Genomic DNA, 24074 nt, shown 5'->3' on the forward strand with positions numbered 1-24074 from the left:
AACATGACCTATCTTGTCATGTATTTAAATTTGCTTTACAATCTCTAAACAATGTTTTGTTCCTTTTTCTACCCTCTTCCGGATTCAGAATTTTTGAATTTTTTCTGTCATTGGATTGCTTTATTGTATCCACTGTATATACATTTTAAAACTTTTTATTTTGAAATAATTTTAGACACACCAGAGGTTGCAAAAATAATATAGAGTCCCTATGTATCCTTAACCTAGCCTCCCGCAATGATAATTTCTTATATAATCATATTACAATATCAACACCAGGAAAATGACATTGGTATAATAATATTTTCTATCACTATAATTTTATTGTTTTGAAAATGTTATAAAAATGGCATCATGATGTGCGTAACTTTTGAGACTGGCTTCTTTCATTCAGTATAATGCTTTTGAGATTCATCCAATTCATTGTGTTTATCAATAGTTCGTTCCTTTTCATTGAGTATTCCATAGTACTGATGCACTACAAGTATAAAGCTAAGTTTTCATTTCTCTAGGATAAATATCCAGGAGCTTGACATTTTTTTATGACTACATTTTATCTCTACTTACTGGCTTATAAGCTGGTTGAAATAATTTTTTTTCTCAGATACTGTTTTTTATTTCTGGCGTTTCTATTTTACTGTCTTTATAGTTTCCATATTTCTTCTGAAATTCCCCATCTTTTCATGTATGTTGTGCATCTTTTCTACTACATCCTTTAACATATTATTCATAGCTTTTTTAAAGTCCTTGTGTAATACTTCTACAATCTGGATCATTTCTCCATCTTGCATTATTGATTTCTTTGTCTTAATGATGGATTAATTTTTTTTAATTTATTTTTTTCATAATTTCTATTTAATGCTAGAAATTATATCTAGAAGAACAGAACTGAGTGAGATAAATAATACTTACACCCAGATTCGGGCGTGCTTCTTTTTCTTTCAGGTGATAGTATGGGACGGACTAAGGCAACCTAGTCGGTATTGAGTTGTATTTAGGTTCTCTTGTTACCTTTACCTTCAGTGCACCATAAACTTCGAATTCCCCCAATAATGGGATGCTCCTACCTTGTGACAGTGTGTACCAAGGGTTTTTCTAAGTGTCCTAGCTTTATTCTTAGCTTTCAGCAGTCTGCACTATAAAGGGGTGCCTCTCTTCCCACTAGTAGATTGAACTTGATGATTTTTCAGTGTTAAAGTTCATGGTGGGGGGCAGGGAACCTCTTGAGTCTCCTGGTACCAACTCAGCATGAGGCATTTCCATTTTGCTCTCCCTTGACTCTACATGAGTCTTGGGGGTGAAACTCTCCTACTGTTCCTGTCCCTCTCCCCTGTGGCAACCAAACTATGTCTTGTAACAGTGAGTGGTTGTGGGCAGAAGAGATGATCCTGCCCCTCCCCCAGCAGTTAACACATTTTTTTGCGGGGAAACGAGTAAACTCGTCATATCGCCTCTAGTTGGAACCGGCAAAAATTTTGCAAAGTAAATAAATAGAGACCTCTTTTTAAACTAAAACACTGAAAGTTTCATAGAAAAATATCAAATAGATCGAAAGATATGAATATTTTACGGAAAGTCTAATTTTGGCGAGAAAATGTCAAAAAAGCCCCGCGTTATGACGCGATTTGGCGGGAAAATGCCCGCTTACAAAGTTAACAGATCTCTGTCTTATATCAGTGCAAGGTCTTGATTTCAATAGGGTTTCCTGCCCAACCCCCGGGGGTAGACCTTTTGTTTCTACCCAGCTCCCAGAAGAAGTGGATCCTGGACTGGGCTTTGGAGGCTGACAGTGTTTTTGCTTAGTATGAGAAAAGGGTCCTGGAAACAGGCAGAGTATTATGCTTGTCCTCCACTAACGGGCGTGCTCTCTGATCTCCTAGTCAGCACCAGGTAGAGGACAATGTAAATAACACTTGTGTGTCAGGGTGAACTTCTTGTGTTGGGAGCCCCTGATATTTTGAATTGTCATGACGGCCCAAACTCAGCCTTCATAATGTTAAATTTTAGCTGTCTTCTTCTTACCCACTTTTTATGTTAGCCACTTTTTTCCCAACCCAGGTCTGCCAAAGGAAAAAATTTTATATGTCTCATCTCTCCTCTCAACAAACTAAGCAAAGAAGGAAATTTTCTGACCTGAGAAAAGGCATGTATGAAAAACAAAGATAACATCATGATTAGTGCTTTTTACCTAAGATTGGCAGCAAGCAAGGACGTTTGATCTTATCATTTCTAATAAAAAAAGTGTACTTGTGTTCGTTCAATGTGAGAGGCAAGACAAATAAAAGGCATACAGATTACAGAGAAGAAATAAGAGTATCTTTATGTGCACACAGAATGATGCTCTAGGTAGAAAATCCAAAAGAATTTACCAAAAAGCATAAGAACTAATAAGTGAGTTCAGCAAGGTCACAGGATAATAATGCTATATTTAACAATGAAAAAGTAGAAATTTAAATTTAGAAATACTATTTACAAGAGCATAAAAGGACATGAAATACTTAGAAATAAATCTAACAAAATGTATTCAAGAAAACTAGAAAACATTGCTGGGAGAAATTAAAAAAGATCTACATTAAAGGAGAGAGATACACTTTTCTTGGATCAGGAGATTCAATACTATTAGGAAGTCAATTCTTAACACCTGTTAGACTGGCTAGTCTCAAAAAGATAAGACATAACAAGTGTTGGTGAGGATGTACAGGAAGGAAACCCTTGTACACTATTGGTGGGAATGAAAATTGTTGCATTCACTATGGAAACAGTATGGAGGTGCTTCAAAAAAATTAGAGATAGAACTACCATATGATCCAGCAATTCAACTTCTAGGTATTTGTCTGAAGAAAATGAAAACACTAACTCAAAAAGATACATGCACTCTACGTTCACTGCCCCATTATTTATGGCAGTCAAGACACGAAAACAACCTAAGTGTCCATTGATGGATGGATAAAGAAAATGTGGTGCATATATATGTAATGGAATGTTATTCATAGTAACCATATGATTTCACTCATATGTGGGATATAAAACTGAAGGCAACAAAGGAACAAGACAAACAAAGAAACAAATACTCATAGACACAGACAACAGTTTAATGGTTACCAGAGGGTAAGGGGGGAAGAGGGATGGTAGAAGAGGGTAAAAGAAGTCAAATATATGGTGACGGAAGGAGACTTGACTTTTGGTGAACACACAATGCAACATATAGACGATGGACTTGTTCACTTGAAACCTATGTAATTTTATTAACCAATTTCACCCCAAAACATTTTTAAAAATAGGGGGAAATAAAGGAAATCTTGCCATTTGTGACAACCTGCGTGGATCTTGAGGGCATTGTGCTAAGTGAAATAAGTCAAACAGAGAAAGACAAAAATACTGTATAATCTCACTTATATGTGCAATCTTAAAAAAAAAACAAAAAACAAACCTGAACTTACAGATTGGTGGTTGCCAGAGGCTGGGGGTAGGGGTGTGTAGGAGAAATGGGTTCAAAAGGTACAAACTTCCAGTTATAAAGTAAATGGGTCATGAGAATGTAATATATAGCATGGTGACTGTAATTAACAATACTGTACTGCATGTTTGAAAATTGCTGAGAGAGTGGATCTTAAGGGTTCATATTATAAGAAAAAATTCATTAAGTATGTATAGTGATGGACGTTAACTGGACTTATTGTGGTGATCATTTTGCAATATATACAAATATCGAATCATTATGTTGCACACCTGAAACTAATACAATGGTGTTTGTGAATTATACCTCCATTTAAAAAAGTCAATTCTTCCAAATTAATCTATAGATTCAAAACAATACCAATCAAAATTGTACAGACTTAACCAGCTAATTCTTAAACACATAAGGGAAAGCAAAGACCTACAATAGAAAAAACACAAAAAGAATAAAGTAGGGGTGAACACTATGTGATTTCAAGACTTATACAAGTAATCAAGCCATTGTAGTATTCTGTAAAGCTAGATGTATAGATCAATGGAACAGAATAGAGTTCAAAAACAGACCCACACATATATAACCAACTGATATTTTATGAAGGCGCCAAGATAATTCAATGAGGGAAAAATTTCCAACAAAGAATGTTGGAACAACTGAAAATCCAAACCAAACAAAAAACAATCTCCACCGTTACTCTGTACCACATAAAAAAATTAAGTCAAAATAGTGTATAGATCTACATATATTACCTAAAGGTATAATACTTTCAGACAAAAACATAGGAGAAAATCTTTGTAAACATGAATTAAGCAAAAATTAATTAGGACTCAAAAAGCACAAAATGTAAAAGAAAAAACTGATAAACTGGACTGCTTCAAAATTTAAAATTTCTGTTCTTAGAAAAAGCAATATTAAGAAATAAAAATGGAATCCACAGACTTGGAAGAAATACTTGGAAAAGGACATATATGTTAGAGGCCTTGTTTCCAAAACATATAAAGAGTTCTTATAACCCAATATAAATATAGACTTGACATGAATAGATATTTCTGAAAAGAAAATGAATGCCTAAAAGTATATGAAAATATGTTCAATATCACTAGTGATTAAAAAAAGGCAAATTAAATAACAATGAGATACCACCACATACCAAGAACAACAGCTAAAATTAAAAAGATTGATAATACCAACTGCTGACACAGATGTACAACAACTGGAACTCTCAGACGTTGCCAGTAGGAATGTAAAATGGCATAGCACTTTGAAAAACAATTTGGCAGCTTTTTATAAAGATAAACCTACATTTTCCATATGACCCAGCAGTCCCATTTCCAGTTATTTACTCAAGGGAAATAAAAATATGCCCACACACGGGGGCCGGCCCGGTGGCTCACGTGGTTAGAGCTCCATGCTCCTAACTCCGAAGGCTGCCAGTTCAATTCCCACATGGGCCAGTGGGCTCTCAACCACAAGGTTGCCAGTTCAATTCTTTGAGTCCCGCAAGGGATGGTGGGCAGAGCCCCCTGCAACTAAGATTGAACATGGCACCTTGAGCTGAGGTACCGCTGAGCTCCCGGAAGGCTCAGCTGGTTGGAGTCTGTCCTCTCAACCACAAGGTTGCCAGTACGACTCCTGCAAGGGAGAAACGGCAACTGGACCTGGAGCTGAGCTGCGCCCTCCACAACTAAGACTGAAAGGATAACAACTTGAAGCTGAACGGCACCCTCCACAACTAAGATTGAAAGGACAACAACTTGAAGCTGTACGGCACCCTCCACAACTAAGATTGAAAGGACAACAACTTGACTTGGAAAAAAGGCCTGGAAGTACACACTGTTCCCCAATAAAGTCCTGTTCCCCTTCCCCAATAAAATCTTTAAAAAAAAAACCAAAAACTCCCTTTAAAAAAAAAAAAAAATATGTCCACACAAAGACCTATACAAGAATGATTATAACAGGCTTATTCAAAATAACCCAAACTGAGAATACTCCAAAAGCTGTTCACTAGTAAAGGAATTAAAAAAAAAATGTTATATCCATACTTTGGCACATTATTCAGTAATAAAAGTGAAAAATCTAATGACACATGCATAGATGTGGATCAATATTCAAAAGCTTTATGCTAAATGAAAGTCAGATACAAAGCTATAGATTATTGCATTTCTGTGACATTCTGGACAATGCAAAACTATAGTGATAGAAGCAGATCTGTGACTGCCACAGTCTAGAGGGGTGGGTGTGAATGAAGTGACTGCAAAGGTATAAGAGGGAAACTTCTAGGGTACTGGATATTTTGATACTATATGTATTTGTCAAGTGTCATCAAACTACACATTTTAGAAAGACAAATTTTATATGTAAGTTATACCTCAATAAACCTCACTAAAAAATTGCATTATAAAATATCTCAGAACTGGAGAGGGATGACACTCATTAGCATGTATAAGTTCCGCCACACTGGGAAGGACAACAAGAAACACTGTGTGATGAGTCTACTTGATAGTCACACTGAGATTTAAAGACTCTAACACCCTCCAATTTGCATCTTTAGACAAACAGAACATGAGCACATCTATCTCTGTAGGGAACTAAAATCATAGCGCCAATTAAAAAATGATTGACAAAAAAAAGATTATTTGTAGCAATTATATAGTAAAATCATGGAAAGAGCTGAATATATGTATGAATTCACAAAGATGAATATATGTATGTCCTTTAAAGTGTAAAACACCATCAAAGAGAACCCACATATTGGAAAGGATCAATATATGGATAGGTAGAATGGTGCTCAATGTACTACTGTTTACTTTGAATATGTCTACATTTTTAAATAATAGGTAAAAAATTAAACTGCAAAGACATGTTACAATATGCAAATAAGCTTCTTAAATAAAAACATTAAAATACATTAAGTAATTTGTACCAAGACAAACACATGATGACCCAGCAATGAGTACCTTGGCAATAGCAGTTTGTTTAAAAATGCGAGTAATCAACCCCATAACCGTCTCAGTGGCACCTGAATTTGGAGCTCTCATTAATTTTTCCCACTCTTCAAAGCTGGTACTCAGTTCCTACGTGGGAGACAATAACATTGTTTAGAAACACAGCATACAGAACAGAACAATTAATGCAATCGTGAAGCATGTCCTACTTTTTTCTTTTTTATATAAGAAGATATAAAAAGAAAAGTCCCAAAGATGTCAAATGTGTTCATTTAAAAACATCAACAAGGAGGTACGTCGGTTGCCTGTTAACACCAATGGACACCAATGACAAAATGGGTGAAAACCATGGTCTTTGCTAACAACATAAATCAAATAGCTGCAGTTTCCTCTTAAAGGGAAACACTCTGTAAATTAAAAATAAAAATGTAAATACCTAAGAAAGCAGGGTAGTGAAAATGTCTATGGTAGCAAAGAATTTTTATAAAAAGATATTTAAGTAAGCATAAAGACTTGGGGGATATTAGTTAAATAAAAACATGATACCATATGTTAACTTTTATTTTTCTTTCTAATGCTAAAATAGTAGGTAAAGAAAATTGAATCATTTTTATTTTTTCCAATAACACATTGCTCAATGCTTACAAAATGCTTACTCTAAGCTTTTAAGATAGCAATAAATAGTCTTTTAAGATGCAATAAATAGTCTTTGTCAACAAAGTTATGTCCAGATCTGAAGAAATTTCAGAGAATGTATAAGCACTGCACTCCCCAAAAGTAAACGTAGGTGAGGATTAAAACATAGTTTGACTTTCTGATATGTTGAACTTCACATCTTACATTATCACAGAGTTTTAAGATTTTATGAAAAAGGCTACAACTAAGTTGTTCTAGAAAAAAGCTCCTCATACTTTAAAAATTCCTAGAGGACAAAACACAACTTCACTTGCTTCACATCCTACAGATACTCAGAAATCTTCACACTAAATCTTTGTTGTAATTGAAATACTTTTTTTCTCTGTTCTGCAGAAGTGTATTTTTTAATAACTAGGACACTGAATCTTTTCACACTATTTGATGACTAAAGTTAAATTCTTCCCGCTCACTTCTTGAAATAATACAAAGCCAACTCATACACTCTATTAATTAAACCTATTTTAAGAAGGTGGACTTTTCCTTCTGTGCAATAGGAAATATGCGCAATCTTTCATAATATAATTCAAAATGATTTAAAATAAGCCTTTTAATCAAGTAAGGGTTCTCACCTTGGCTGCGGCTGACGGAAGATCAAATGGAATACGCTGTCTGATTTTAGGGGGCAGCTGGGTTAAAACTTCAGTCTTTAATCTTCTAATCATTATGTCACTTAATAGCTGATGAAGTTCATTAAGATTTGACGCCCCTCTACAATTCCACTGAGGCCTTTTACCAAAATATCTGTGAATATGAAGAAAAAAATGTAGCACAGCTGAATGCTAGAGTAAGAAAACAAGTTATCCAGTGTGTTCTTCCTTTTAATGATAAGGAGCCATGACACTGCTTTTACTGTTATTTCTGAATGTAAATTAGTTTCAAAAAGCTCAGCTTGAGAAATAGTAATGAATAAGATTATACATTCCTCTCAACTATTGAAACTAGTTGCCTAAACATACTGCTTATGCTGAGTTCATGCAAGCCTGGGACTGTCTAGCAGACCTAGCCCTAACGAGGCACTAACTGCCAGTACACTAGCCAAACCACCTAAAACATTTCCCACGCCCTCTGGGAGAAGATATTATCTCGCACTGACAGCAAAGGAAATTAAAAAAAACGAAACCAAAAGCCACAAACCCACTATGAAAGAGAGAATGGGAGAGGTAATATCAGAGGATAAGGAATTTCAACAAATGTTTAGAAGTCCATGCAGACAAATGGTCGCTGACTTGGCAAAAGAAAGGAAGCTACAAGTTAAAATGCTGGCAAAAGGTAACTTATCCTCCAGACCTCGGAGAAGACCAGCAGTTGGAAGCACCAAGCACTGTGGACCAGTGTTAAGACATGGTTGAAATCTAAATCTTTAGATTTAGTGGATCTATTGAACTTAGGCATCAGCACAGCTGGCCTAACAATATTCGCCTGTCATTGTGACAACCCAAACCTTTCCCCACAAAATTCCCAAACGTGTCCTAAGGGCCCACACTATTGAAAATGAGCTGTTACAGAATAACTCACAAAGCAAAAGTTCCCATTAGACTGTATTATTATTCTTACTAATATCAGTAATTAAATAACTATCATTTTAATGGGTTTTCCGTGGTATTTTAGCACAAATAGGGGTCAATTTGAGAAAGGTGAAAATTGCTAACATGAATTATCTTTTAGTTTAAGGTATTTTGATAGCAAACATACAGGAATAGTACAGATAACATTCAATACATGTACTTGCATATAGAATTGATTAGAAAAACATAGTGAATGAGTGGAACTATGGTATGATAAAATGATAGATGCCATTCAGTTGTAAGAAATTTACTTGCTCAAAAAAAATCCCTAAATGTTGGCATTATAAAAAGATCAATAGGCTTAGTTATAATTGTTATAAATTAAACTACTAAAACTTGTTCATTGAAATATGTGGACTTTCTTTAATGTTTTATGTCCCCATGTTTGTATTAAAAACTCACACACTAACGAAAATGGGAAAATATTTGCCAATATCCAATTCTGTCATCTAGTTTAACATTCACAATCACATACTTAGGTACATTTTGACCTCATGACAAAAAAAAAATAAAAAAATATCAATGTTCAGAACTACCAATTACGGGAAAAGACTGGGTTTTGGGGGGATTTTTTGATAACGAAATGTTTGCCATTAAAATGGATTCTTAAGCACACTCTCTGTCTAGGTGACACATTCTGCAGGTATACAACATGCTTGGTGAAGGTCTATGGCACAATTGTCCCAATTGGCACAGACAGCACATACGTGTCTTCAAATAGGGCAGCCCCTGAGCGTCTCTCGCCTCCTGCAGAGCACCAACAGCTGTGCTCCAGAAGCACAGGCTTGTTCTGAAGTCAGAGCAATATAACATCACAGGCCACAGTTCCACTACCAGGCCTGTCCCCAGGATGTTTCTTCACCCCTCCAGCAGAGGGTGCACTTCTGGCAGACGCTATTGTACCCAGTTGCCTCCTGGGGGCTTTACCACTGGTTGACTGCAAGCTCTGTGCTAGGTGTGAGCTATGCTTTAGAGAAATCCTTTCCCCTGCCCCCACCCCTTTCTCGTTCAGCTTGAGTCAGACGACTAAAGGTGGCAAGGATTGGAGTGTTGGCAGCACCTCATGCTGCTGGGCCTCCACCCTCAGGTTTGGAGAGCAGAGGGGAAATGAGAGAGGCGGGAGGGCTGAAAGAGGGGCTGGAAGTGAACGCTTAGTCTCTCGCCGTTCAATGGGATGGTTAGTACATATACTTTTTAGAATATCCTAATCTCTTTTACTTAACAGTTTTATTAAGGTATAATTCATAATGCCATATAATTCACCCATTTAAAGTGTACAATTCAATGGGTTCTAATATATTCACAGATAGCGCAACCATCACCACGGTAAATTATAGAACATTTTCATCATTTCAAGAAGGAGACCCCGCCCCCACCGTATCCTTTAGCTGTCACTCTCTTAACTGCTGTCCTGCCTTCCCAGCCCTAAGCAACCACTAATCTATTTTCTGTCTCTAAAGGTTTCCCTACTCTGAACTTTCCTATACATGGAATCATATAGTATCTAGTCTTTTGTGACTGGCTTCTTTCACTTAGCCTAATGTTTTCAAGGTTCATCTATGTTGTAGCATGTATCAGTACTTCATTCCTTTCTAAGGCTGAAAAATATTCCATTGTGTGGATATACCACATTTTATTTATTCATTTATCTTGTTGATAACCATTTTGGTTGTTTCCAACTTTTGGCTCCTCTGAATGATGCTGCTATGAACATTCATACACAAGTTTTTGTGTGGACATATGTTTTCATTTTTCTTAGGTGTACACCTAAGAGTTGAATGGCTAGGTCATATGGTAATTCAGGTCAAATGTTTAATCACCTGAGGAAGTGCCAGACTGTTTTCCAAAGCAGCTGGACCAGTTTACATTCACACCAGTTCAAGGGTTCCAATTTCTCTATGTCTCTGTCAACACTTGTTGTTATTCAACTTTTTGATTCTAGCCATCCCAGGAGGTGTGAAGTGGTATCTCACTGAGGCTTTGATTTGCATTTCCCTGATGACTATTGATGACAAGCATTTTTTTCATTTGCTTGTTCACATTTGTATATCTTTGTTGGAGAAATGTTCAGTAAGGAGCTTAGAAGTTGCCACTCCAATTCTAACAACAAGTGAAAATCTAAAACTGAAAAACCAACAACTCTTAGATTTTTCAGAGAAGTGAGGTCACAGGGCAAACCACTGCGCCCCAAAGTGGACACAGTAGCAGAAATATGGTTTAAGGTGGAATTAATCACAAAAGAAACTTAATTTCTAACAACCTAAAATTAACAACAGAATTTCCAATGTCTCTAAAGAGTTATGAAACATGAACCTTGAAAACTTCTTTTGAGATTAATGTAGACTTTCTCATTTAGATTTCAAAGTAAGTAAAAATTCATTTCTCCTTTTCTAAACAAGAATAAATGCAACTTCTTTTATGTTCTTTTTTATAATATATAAAAAAGAGGCAATTCTTAGTAGGCACTTAATATTAGTTTATGAAGATAAAACAGGAAGTTTATGGCCAAGAATATGCATGTTTATCTGTGTTCATGAACACACACACACACACACACACACACACACACACACACACACACACAACTTTGGACTTTGGAGATTACCCTGTAATTTTTTTTTTTTTAAGTTCCCTTGTGTCTTTTTGTAGCAATCCCTTTCTCCTACCCCCAGCTCCTGGGAAACACTGATCTGTTTTCTGACCCTGTGTTTTTTGTTGGATAGAGCAAATAAATATTTTATTTTATTTCCCCATCTCTTTTTTCTTTTATTACTTTCAGGTGTACAAAACCATGCAATAGTTAGACATTTACACCCCTCACAAAGTAATAACTGCCCCCCGCCCAAGCTACTACCCCTCTGACATCTGATATAACTGTTACAATACCATTGACTATCTTTCTTATGCGATGCTCCACCTCCCGTGACTATATATATGTATTTAATTATAGTTGACATACAATATTATTCTACCTCAGCTTCAGGTGGTCAGCGCATTGGTCAGGCATCTACACAGTCTATGAAGTGATCCCCCTGATAAGTCCAGTGCCCAGCTGGCACCTTCCTGGGTATCTACGCAAAGAAATCCAAAACACTAATTTGAAAAAAATATATGCACCCTTATGTTTTTTGCAGCGTTATTCACAACAGCCGAGATATGGAAACAAGCGAAATGCCCATCGATAGACAATTGGATAAAGAAACTGTGGTACATATATACAATGGAGTATTACTCCTCCATAAAAAAGAATGAAATCTTACCATTTGCAACAACATGGATGAACCTTGAGAATATTATGCTAAGTGAAATAAGTCAGACTGCCCCGATGGTTTTACACATTCCAGAATAGTATATAAATAGAATCAATCACACAGTATATAGCCTTTTAAATCTAATTTCTTTCATTTAGCATAGTTCGTCTGAAATTCATCTATGTTGTTGGGTATATTAGCAGGTCATTCCTTTTTATTGCTGAATAATATATCCCATTGTGTGGATAGGATATATCACGACTGTGCATCCATCAGGTGAAGGTCATCTGGATTGCTTCAAGTTAAAGGTAACTATAAGTACAGCTGCTATAAACATTTCTAACAGATTTTTGAGTGAACATATGTTTTCATTTCTCTTGACTGAATATCCAAAATGAGACTGCTGGGCACATGGTAAGTGTAGGTTTAACTGTATACGAAATTAGCATTGTTTTCCAATGTTCCTGTACCATGCTGCATTCCCACCAGCAATGTATGTGAGTTCCAGTTGTTCAGCATTGTCACCATCATTTGGCATTGTCAGTCTGTAAAAATCCCACCTTTTCTAATGCATATGTGCTGGTATCTCCGTTTGGTTATAACTAATGATATTGAGCATCTTTTCAAGTGCTTATTTGACCTCCATGTATCTTCTTAGGTGATGATGTCTCTAACTTTACCATTAAAATATTTTTGTTTTATTAAGTTTTGAGAGATTTCATATATATTTTTTATAAATTCCTTTTGTATATTTTAAAATTTATATACTTATACATATATATGAATTTATATATATACACATATATACATATTTCCTTTATCAAATATGTGCTTTCTCAAATTATCTACTAGCCCATGGCTTGTCCATTCATTCTCTTCATAGTGCCTTTGAAAGAGACCTTTTTAATTTTGATGAAGTAAAATTCATCACTTTGTCTTTTATGGTTTATGTTTTTTTTGTGTCCTATATTGAAAATGTTTGCCTAACCCAAGGTCACAAAGATTTTCTCCTTTATTTCCTTTAAGAATTTTTATAGTTTTAGGTTTTATATTTAAATTTTTTTGACAACCCATTTCAATTTATTTTTACAATTTTTTAATTGTGACAAATACACATAAAATTTACCATCTTAATTTTTAAGTGTACAGTTCAGTATTAAATATATTTATAATGCTATATAACCATCACCAACATTCATCTCCATAACTCTTTTCATCTTTTAAACTGAAACCCTATACTCATTAAACAATAACTCCTCATTCCACCCTACCCCTACACCTGGCAGCTACCACTCTACGTTCTGTCACTATGATTTTGACTTCTCTAACTACCTCATATAAATGGAATCAGAGAGTACTTTTATTTTGGAGACTGACTTATTGCACTTAGCATAATGCCCTCGAGGTTCATCCATGTTGTAGCATGTGTCAGACTTTCCTTCCATTCTAAGGCTGAATAATACTCCATTGTATGTATAAACCATAATTTGCTTATCTATTCATCGATTGATAGACACTTAGGTAGCTATTGTGAATAACACTGCTATGAACATTAGTGGACGTACATCTCTTCAATTCTTTGGAAGAGATGTTTTCATCTCTGCTTTCAATTCTTTTAGGTATTTACCCAGAAGTGAAATTACTGAATCACATCGCTGCTCACATTATCAGCCCACTGCCTTCTGCCTGCCAGTTTTTGATGAGATCTGATGATAATCCTTTTGAGTATCCCTGTATGTGACAAGTTATTTCTCTTTTGCTGCTTTCAAGATTCTCTTTGTCTTTTGGAAGTTTAATCATAATGTGTTTCAGTGTTTGAGTTCATCTTAGCGTTCACTGAGCTTCTTGGATGTTATAATCATGTCTTTCATTAAATCTGAGAACCCTTCAGTCTTTATTTCTTCAAATATTCTCTCAGCCCCTTTCTTTCTCTCTTCTCCTTTGACACCCACAATGCATGTGTTGGTCTGTTTGATGGTTCACACGGGTCCCTTACATTCTGGCCACCTCTCTTCATTCCTTTTTCTTTCTGCTCCTCAGACTTGGTAATTTCCATTGTCCTATCTTCAAGTACACTGATTCTTACTTCTGTCAGCTCAAATCTATCTACCTTTGATTTCTTCTAGTGAATTTTTCATTTTAGTTATTGTACTTTTCAGCTCTAAAATTTCATTTTGGTTTGTTTTTAGGTTTTCTATCTCTTTATTAATATTTCCATTTTGTTCATACTTTTTTTTTTTTTTTTTAAACTTTCTCCACTTCTTTAGTTCTTTGAGCACCTTTAAGACAGTTGTTTTAGTCTTTGTCTAGATCCGTCATTAGGTCTTTTTCAAGGACAGTTTCTGCTGAATTATTTTTTTTCTTTGACTGGACCCACTTTCCTTTTTCTTTGTATGCCTTATAATTTCTTTGTTGAAAACTGGACATTTGAATCTAATAATGTGGTAATTATATAAATCAGATTCTCCCCATTCCCCATTCTACTGTTTTTATTTTTCATATTTGTGTTTTTATTTTGTAGGCTGTCTCTATGCCAAGAATCAGCCTGAGGTATACACTTAAGGTCTTCTTAGTTCTTTTTTGAGCCTGTGCCTTTCCCTGGGCCTGTGTAGTCACTTTCGAATTTAACCTATATAGGTATCTGTTTTTGAATATCTTAATCTTTAATGTCTGGCTCCCAAAAGGGGAAAAAATAGAAAACTAAAGGGGAAGAAAAAAGCGCTGGCCCATTAAATCCCCGAAAAGTTACTTTAGTGGGTGGGGGAGGGGATTACACCAATGGCAGATGGTGCAACAACAATGGATGCTCCCACTTCATCTGCCGTGAAGAAGCAGTGATCAATAATCAGAGTACAGATCTTTGATATTTGGAGTATAGGGTCCTTTGTGCCCTCTCTGACTTCCACAAGTTGTGTGAAGTTTGCTCTGGGAACATCTATATAGCTGCCTGCCACGGGGCTGGAGGTGGGAGATGGGTAGCTGTTACTGTGGTTAGGAGCTGGAATTGACTGAGATTAACCACAATTTACTGTCCAAGCCTTCCCCTGGAAGTTGCAAATCTTCAATATACTCTATAGCTCCAAAATAGTGACATTAAGTGATTCTACCAATGCAGTTGTTGTCTAGGTAAGGAGACAAATTCCTGATGCTTCCAACTCCAAAGGCTTCCCATAATCCTCTCCAATCCATTTTTAGTTAAATTTTACATATGGTGTGAGATATAAATTGAGCTCCTCCTCCAAAAATAACTGGAAATTTGAACATTTACTAGACTTTTAATGATATTAAAAGATAACTGTTAATTTTAATGCACAATAATGGTATTAAATTCTTTTTCTTTCTTTTCTTTTCTTTCTTCTTTTTTTTTATTTTTATTTTATTTTATAAAAGAGTCCTTATTCTTTAGAGATAAATGCTAAAATACCTTATGGACAAAATGTGATGTTTAGGCTTTGCTTCAAAAATAATACGGGGTGGTGAAGGTAGATGGGAGTATAGATAAACTACGATTAGTCACGTGTTGATAAATGCTGACATTGATGAAGAAGAGTACATCGGGTTTCATTATACTGTTCTGTCTACTTTTGTATACATTGAATTTTTCCATAATAAAATATTATAAAGATGCCCCAAAAATAAACTAAGAAACAAAAGTCATGGAATCTAGGAATTTGGGAATCTAAGAGAACAGAACGGCAAAAGAAAGTTCCGGATGACAGCTTTGCACCACGCCTAAAGAAAAACCAGTCCAGATTGGAGCAGAACAGAAGGCTGTGGGAAGGAGGCCTCCAGGAAAACGAAAAAAAAGAAAGAAAGAAGAAAGATTATTTTATGTGCTTGTAAGACCTTTTGGATGTTGAAAGATGTGTTGGAATCTTTATGTTAAAAAGATCGCTATGTAGAAAACCAAAAGATGGGGGGGGGGGGAATAATTAATTAAAAGATTACAAGTTGACCAAGAAAGAAACAGTCAACTACTTGATCTATTAGAGAATAATATTAATTTATTTCATCCCCTTATTCTATTTATTCAATCATATAAACATGGACACCGAATTACCAAATAATTCAAACATTAGAAAGAGAATGGAAGAAAAGTGGTGGCAGAGGGTGTTTAAAATACTGCTCTTTTACTTTTTAGTTTCATGATTTGGACAAGTTACTTAACCTTTTCAAATTTCAGTTTACTCATCTATAAAATCTAAAAAATATCCTCAACTTTGTAGGATTTTTGAAAGAATTAAAGATACATCTAAAATGCATGGCATAGTATCTTATGTAAAAAATATAATATGTAGCCAAGGAAAATGATGTATTTTAGTTATTGAAATAGAAATATATCCTAAAAATAGTGATATGTAAAAAAGCATGTTACAGAAGAGTATGTATAATATGGACTTATTTATGTAAAATTGCTTATCTAATCTATCTATCTATCCATCCATCCATCCATCCATCCATCCATCCATCCATCCATCCATCCTTCCTTAAGTACCTAAGCAGAGAAGCTATGTAGCGGGAAAGTTACCAAAACACATTAGTATTGGTTATCTCTGGACAGTGTGATTTCAGTTGATATTGACTTCTTTAAAAAAATTTTTCTCTTTGATATGTTAAAATAAGTATAAATCATTTTCCTAAAAGCAATAAACTATAAATTACTAAAAATAAAGGAAATAACAACTTTAAAAAGACAATGTTAACGCATGGGTCAAGGTCATGCTAAGGGAAATTAGCAGATATAGCATTACATGTAGGTTATGTTATAACTGTAAAAGTTATAAGCTACATGGACAAGTAGAAATAAAGAAAAAAAATGAACACAAGTTACCTGTTAGTATAGTTGGATTATGGTATTTTTCCTTTCTACTTTTATTGTTATAGTGTTATGTATTTTTATTGTTTTATTGTCATATATACATACATAAGTATGTATATTTTACAAGTTCTTACTCATATTAAGGCAAAATCTACTTCCCTATTAAGTTTCACTACTTGATATAGTTTTGTCCTCTAAGGCCATAAAGACAAAAGTCTAATTCCTTTAAAAAAGACTGATCTTTAAATATTTAAAGACTTGTTCTGTCTAGGTCTTCTCTTTTTCAAATTCCTATAGGCTTCATAAGATCAGGCAGTACGTCTTATTCATCTTTGTATTGCCGGCAGCTCTAAAATAGTGTCTTAAATATAGCAGGCAATCAATAATATTAGGCATTTGTAGAGCTGAATATGAAATCCCCTCATTGTTCTGGTTGCCCTTTCCCAGATATGTTTTCATTTGTTAACATGCTTCTTTTTCTTCTTCTTCTTATGAATAGTTTCAATGAGTTTTTAAATTTATTTTAACTTTTTATGAAAAATTCCTTTGAAGGATAAAAAGGAGAAATTTAGGGTCCCAAAATGGTTAGAACCTTTTTCTTTCTAATTATTTTTCAATATTTATTTACATTTTTCAACCATTTCAACATTGCCATGTTGGGGCATGGATGGCAACAACACAAGGCAAATGAATTTTAGGGGAAGTATCTGATAGAGCCTAAAGGTCAAGAAAAAGGGATCAGTTAGTACACAGACCAAGCAAGTATTTAACATCTAGACTGGGGTCATTGGTTATACAGGGTAAACATATTTACATATAGACATGTTGTAGTGAATAGGTTGGACTCCTGACCCTCGGGCAAAGTTGGTTTATTATTCCATGAAATGCATCACAGAGGTCACGACTATTGCTAGGAGACAGACACTGAGGATGCTGGGAGCAGTGGGCATTATGCTTTCTGCAACACCCTCAGAGCTAGTGCCTTTGTTACTACTTGTGAACGTATATTTAATGTAGTAATGTTTCCTTACAGACACATGGCAAAGCAAGAATGAAATCATGTTTTCTGCCAAAACTGCCGAAACTATTTTGCAAAATATACTCCAAAGTGTCTCTATAATCCAAATAAATGGAAGTATGAAATAATCAGAATTTCCTTGATTAGAAGTCAATCCGGAGATCCAAGCTTAAACAGCTTTTAAGTAACTCACATGATGTAATAGAGGGAAGAAAATTCAAAGATAAGAGGAAACAAAAATAAGTTTCATTGGAAGAAAATAAAGCAAGTCTCCGGAGAGGGATAAAGGAGAAAGTGCAAGAGAATGTGATGTCTTCAGGAAAAGTAGAAAGGACAGTAGAGAAATGCTACGTGTACTACTAATCTATTAATCATACTACAAGCTATCTTAGCACATTGTTCCAAAAGTGCCAAAGTACCAAATGAAAAGGGAAGCTGTTAACATGCTTCTTAAAATTGACTCTCAGTTCTCTCTCAATTCCTCGTATTCCTTACCTCCAATGACCTTCTAAATTCTACTCCAGCCATTCATTCCACTCCCATGGCTATAACCAGTCCTGAAAAACAGTTCTACCTGGTAAATTCAGACATTCCACTCTCACTATCCTGACCATTCTAGCCCATTTGTTCATTTATACCCACCATCTCTTTACTGTATCATCAGGACGTTTCAGTCAACTGACTGCTCCACTTTCTCTCTATCCACAATATCCTTCCTTGTCTTCACATCCATCCTCACCTTGTTTGGATTTCCAAGTCCATACAGCAGCTTTGCTATTATCAATATAACACAATTTCCCTGTCCACAGTCCATGTATCACAAGCTGGTAAAAAGAAGAATCTTCCATGGCTCCAACTATAAGCCTTTTCCAAGCCTGTACCTAGGCTGCTGGGTGTTGTTGGGGAAATCATAATTACCTGGTTAATGTTTGATCTGAAAACTCAGTGCAGGCTGGGGCCACATGAGTCTTGTTCCCTAACACGTACTTGATGCCTAGCATGTGGCATGGCATATAACTGAGACCCTATAAATAATGTTTTGAATGAATGAATGAATTCAAAATTAAACCATACTCCAGATGTACTCTAATCAATGACTACAACAGAACCATCCTTCACTCTGGATGTTACTTTGATTAATGTGTCCTCATATTACTTTATTTTTACCAGTTATGACAGACATTGACTTCCATTTAGTGCAGGGTTATTCAAAACCAGAAATCTTTTTGAGCTGAACTACTGATAACAGATGAGGATTTCTCAAATCCCTTCCACACAAAGCCGACTTTCCAAGCATAAGTGCAGAATTTACCATATTAATTTTGATCTAATTATTTTTCAAACTTATCTCTGCCATATAGTATATTAACTATTTCTCTGAGATATGAGCCATTTGCAAATGTAATAGACCTGACCTCTATTTAGCCGCGGACCAGAACATTAAATGTGACAGTGCCGAGGACAAAGTACCGTGCAATTTCATAAGAGACATTTCTTCAAGCTGACAGTGATCTATCTATTAATTAACACTTTTTTGGGGAAAGCTATAAATACCTTTACTATGTATTATCACCCAGAATTTTCCCTCATAAAAATTTAGACAACTATTTCTCCTAGGAGGTGGAACTGGCACACAATGTCATCAATAAAGAAAGTTTAGAAAATCTGATAAATTACTCTGAAGATATTCTTAACCTTTCAACATGCCATGGGGGGACAAATATGCCTCCCTAGAGCATCCTGATAACAGGGTGCTTGGTTAGATTATCTACACGACCTCTTTTTCTATGTAAATAAACATTTAGTAAAGTTGCCATTCCCTAAGTCTTTCTTCCTGCCAGGAAAAGTGGGGGGGAAATGTAAAAGGAAGCCAGACACAGGGCAAGCCATTTAACCTCACCAGGTCCCTATAAAATGACAGAGGGGGAGTGCGTGATCTGTAGTCCCTTCTAGCTCTCATGTGCTGATGGGTGACAACTGAATGTGCTGCCTTCTCCAAATCATACCTGTATTTATACCTTTCTCTCTAAATAAACTATAACCCAGTACAGTGAATGATATAAGGGATTTTGGATATGGGATGTTGTGGTTGAATAATACTTTTTCTGTGCCTCTCAAATCAAACCAGGTAGGTGATTACTTCTCATCTCCAAACCATATTCACATTACTGTACTTCTGCTTGGGATCACTTATTTAATAAACTTTATGAGGCAAAGTTATATTTTTGCTTGAGCTTCACTTAACTTTATTTTGAATATAGTCATGACATTTCAAATATAAAATATGAGTCTAGAAGTGAATAACCAACCATATTCACTTTGTGCAAAATTATAGCATATAAATGACATTTTCATATAATCAAAACATTATGGAAAAAAATTTAGCATTCCACAGACTAACTTAAAATGCCAAGAAGTGCCTTGATCTGAATCAGAGACTATAGAACCACATTGCTTTTAAGTTAAAGAAGTAAAGGAATAACATGAAAGTTTTGAAATGGAATCTGGAAGAGAATGCCACTTGAGAAGAGTGATAATAATATTGAAATGGCTTTGTCTAGTAAACAAGAAATAGAACACAATCTCCCCAGTCATAAAGTACTTCATAAAGATAAACTTTTCTTTGAAACAGCATTTGTGTTAATAAGCAAGAAAGGGACAGGTATATACTTCTGTCGTCATATGACGAGTCCTAATCAGAAAACAAAGAAGTACTTTTGGACCACTTAGGTTTTCCTAGTCCCCAAAAGGCAAATCCAGTTAATACGTTTTGTTGTTGTTTCACGTAGGCAAACTTTTGTCAGTTATAGTCTGCAGGAATTGTGACTAAGGGCTTCCCAATAATATCTAGCATCATGCCTCTTTGGCATTAGAGCTTCAAACTATTTATTATCATTTATGTAGAGAAAGACTGACTTTTTAATAGCAAGTTTGTGCTAGGAATCCTTAATGAATTCTTTTTTGTTTGAACATTTTCAGCTGATCCTCTCGGGTCTTCCCAAGGAATAATACCAGCTGCAAATAATGGTATTTTAATCTTTTCTTTCTAATAGTTACCTCTTATTTTTCTCTTGAATAATTGAACTGATTAATGCCTCCAGAATAAAGGTAAACTGTGGTGACAGTGAACAACCTTGCCTTGTTTTTAGCGTTTCATGTGATGGTGGCTTTGGACTTAAAACATACACACACATACATAAACATATATATTGTATAAGTGTATCTATAGATATGAATAAATGCACTCACACATATAAATAGCTTAAATTTATTAAAAACTCTAATCAAGGATGGATGCTGAATTCTATCACATTACTTCTCAGCATATATGGAGATGAAGTTTTTCCTTTTCATTATTAACATGGCTAATTATATTAGTACATCTCCTAATATTAAACTATGCTTACGTTCCTGATAGGAATTCCATGAGCTTATGGTTAGTATATTAGGCCTTTTAATGAGTTTCTGGTTTACACTACTATTGAACATTCCTGCTTTTATAGTCTTAAGTAGAAAAAGTCCTTGTTACCTTTTCTTTTGGGTGCTATCTTGTCTGATTTTGGTATCAATGTTAAATTGCCTTCATAAAAACAATTTGGAAATACTCTATTGCTGTACTCTAAAGCCTTTTAAAAAACATCAGAACACCATGACCATGTGGGGTTATTTAAGGGAATTGCAGAAAGGAAAAAAAAGCAACCACATGCACACACTAAGAAAAACACACAAGGAATTCATATCACAAAGAGCTGATTTCCATAATATATAAAGATTTCTAGTATATCCATGAGAAAGAAGCCAATAAATTAGTAGAATGAAGGGCAAAAAAAAACCAAAACAATTGACAGGAAAAAAGTAGAAATGACTCAAAAAATGCTTGACTGAATTCAATAACGTAAGACAAATGTGCATTAAAACTACTAGCAGATCACATTGGTGAGAATAAAATAATTTACATTTGAACATGGCAAAGTGTGGGGAAAGAGACAATCTTACTGCTGGTGGGAATATCAATTGGTATAACTTCTGTGGAGCACAATTTGTAACTATACATAAAATATAAAAATGCACATGCAATTCCACTTCTATAAATTTATCTTACAGATTTATTCTCACATGTGTGACATGAAATATCAACATAGTTAATAATTACTGCATGCTCAATATGTGCCAGGCACTGTTCAAGCGCTTTATAAATATTAGCTAATATAAGTCTCATAATAACTCTCTGAGGCAGAAATAATTATTCTCTGTTTTTCAGAGCTGAAGAAACTAAGGTAGGGGGAGGTGAAGTTACTTTCCTAAAATGAAACATCTGATAAGTACTGGATGTGACAATAAAACACAGGTAGTCTACCTCTGGTCTCTTATGCTCTTTGTCACTATAATACACTACCTCTCAACAGGTGCAGGGATATCCATTGCTGCGTTGTATGCAACAGCTATAAACCACAAACAAACGACCACTAATAGTAAAGCACATAAATAAATTATAGTGCATCCAAACAGTAGAATACATGCAGCATTTAAAAAGAATGCCAGTGTTCTTTCAGTAACTGGTATAGAAGGATTTCCAATACACATGAGGTGAAAACAGCAGACCACAGAATAGTGTGTACATTATACTACCCTATGTGTAGAAATAAAATGAAACACTATTATACACATATAATCACATGTGCTATTTCATGCATAGAGTATCTCCGGCATGATACACAAGAAACTAACTGCCAACATCGGGTACCTGGGAAGGGAAGTGGCTGGTCTGGGAGACACAGGTGGAATGGACACTTACCTGTCACTTTTCTACAACGTGCATGTTTATCTAGTCAATACAAATAAATCATTTCAAAAATAGAATAAGTGGAAGGTGAAAAATAAAACTAAAGAAGAACTGACATTATCTACTCCTTTTATGTATTTAATATACTCGTATAGGTCATCCACACAAGATTTTTCTTGTGGAAATTATCCTAGAGCTACAACAAGTCTGAAAAACACTAGAACAAAGAATGACTAATAAAGCTTAACGTCCACAGTAAATATGTGAGGCTTAAAGCGGATAGCAAATAGTTTGTCATACCTGACATGAGCATTACAGTATCTTTTGGCATAGTCAGTCCACGTTCCAAATTTTTGTGGAAAGAGAGCTTCGATCTGCATGAAGAGCTGTAATAACACAAGTATTCTCAATATGTTTTGATATTTTCAAGCAGATTATTATTACTAAGGTACATCCAGCTAATAAAATAATAAAAAGGGAAATCTAACTATCCTTCCTTAAGGCTCCTCCTTCCCCTCCATCCATCCGTTCCTGCCATCCTACTCTTCAGGGATAACTGCCACCCATCCTTTTCTTAAACATACATTTATATATTTTCTATGCCTGTATAAGCAGATGTATATAGTATTCTCTTTTATTCACATCAATAGGATCATTCCATAAATACACAACTAGAATTTTGTCCCAAAATTCATGTCTTAGACATCATTAAAGTACACATATATCTACTTTTACTTAGTTTTAAAAATTATATAGGCAATATATTACAATAACAAAGTATTGCTTAAAGGCTACATAGTCACCCATTTTGTAGATGCACCATAAAGTATTTACACAGTCTCCTATGAATGGGTATACAGCCTATTTTTAGCTTGTATGCAATTACAAAACTTAATAACTTCATGTAAGCCTGTGTGCACATGTGTGCATATATATAAATATATGTAGGTGTAGTTATATGTACTACAGCTACATCCCTGAGTCATCTAACTATCCATCCTTCCCTCTGCATTTCTATTAGATGGGTTTGTAGGTTATAGCATCAGAAATGGAACAGGTAGGTTTAAGGTAAATGCTTTTAAAAGTTTGATAAATGTTACCATGTTGCACTGTAAAAAGATAGTCCCAGTTTACATTCCTATCAATAGTATCATAAACTCTTTTCATTATAACTTTTCTACTATTTCCTTTAATTCTCATAACAGCCTTACAAGGCAACAAGCCCATGGTTTTCTTCTCTGACTTAGTTTTCATTACTAGACAGGGCTTTCTTTGGTTTCACTGACCCTTACAGACTCCTAAGAGTTTCATCCATTATGTCTTCTTCCCAACCCTTTAATCACTCCATACCCTACCTTCCACTTAGGGTAGTAAAAGCTAAACGGGGCATCAAACACATGCCTGATTCCTCCATTGTAAGTAGATACCCTATTTGGTCGCACATAAGGTCCCACCCTCACAAACATGGATCTTAAAGTGAAAGAGGAACAGAAAGAGGTAATGTAATACAGTATAAAAGATACAGCTTTATAAAAGATATAAA

General features: G+C 35.1%; 1 protein-coding gene across 4 annotated transcripts in view; it reads right to left on the bottom strand.

The window, feature by feature from the left end:
• Nucleotides 1-24074, bottom strand: part of ZRANB3 (zinc finger RANBP2-type containing 3) — a 186212-nt gene that overhangs the window by 59840 nt on the left and 102298 nt on the right. For all 4 annotated transcript variants that reach the window (XM_088793743.1, XM_088793744.1, XM_088793742.1 and 1 more), the window contains 3 exons: nt 22832-22917; nt 7665-7836; nt 6412-6528 (listed from right to left, as the gene is read on the bottom strand). In XM_088793743.1, the coding sequence (XP_088649869.1) occupies nt 6412-6528; nt 7665-7836; nt 22832-22917 (375 nt within the window). The remainder of the gene's footprint in view (nt 1-6411; nt 6529-7664; nt 7837-22831; nt 22918-24074) is intronic.

Source organism: Rhinolophus sinicus, chromosome 17, assembly GCF_057876585.1.
Source record: "Rhinolophus sinicus isolate RSI-liver-muscle chromosome 17, RSI-T2T, whole genome shotgun sequence".
NCBI classification, from domain to species: Eukaryota; Metazoa; Chordata; class Mammalia; order Chiroptera; family Rhinolophidae; genus Rhinolophus; species Rhinolophus sinicus.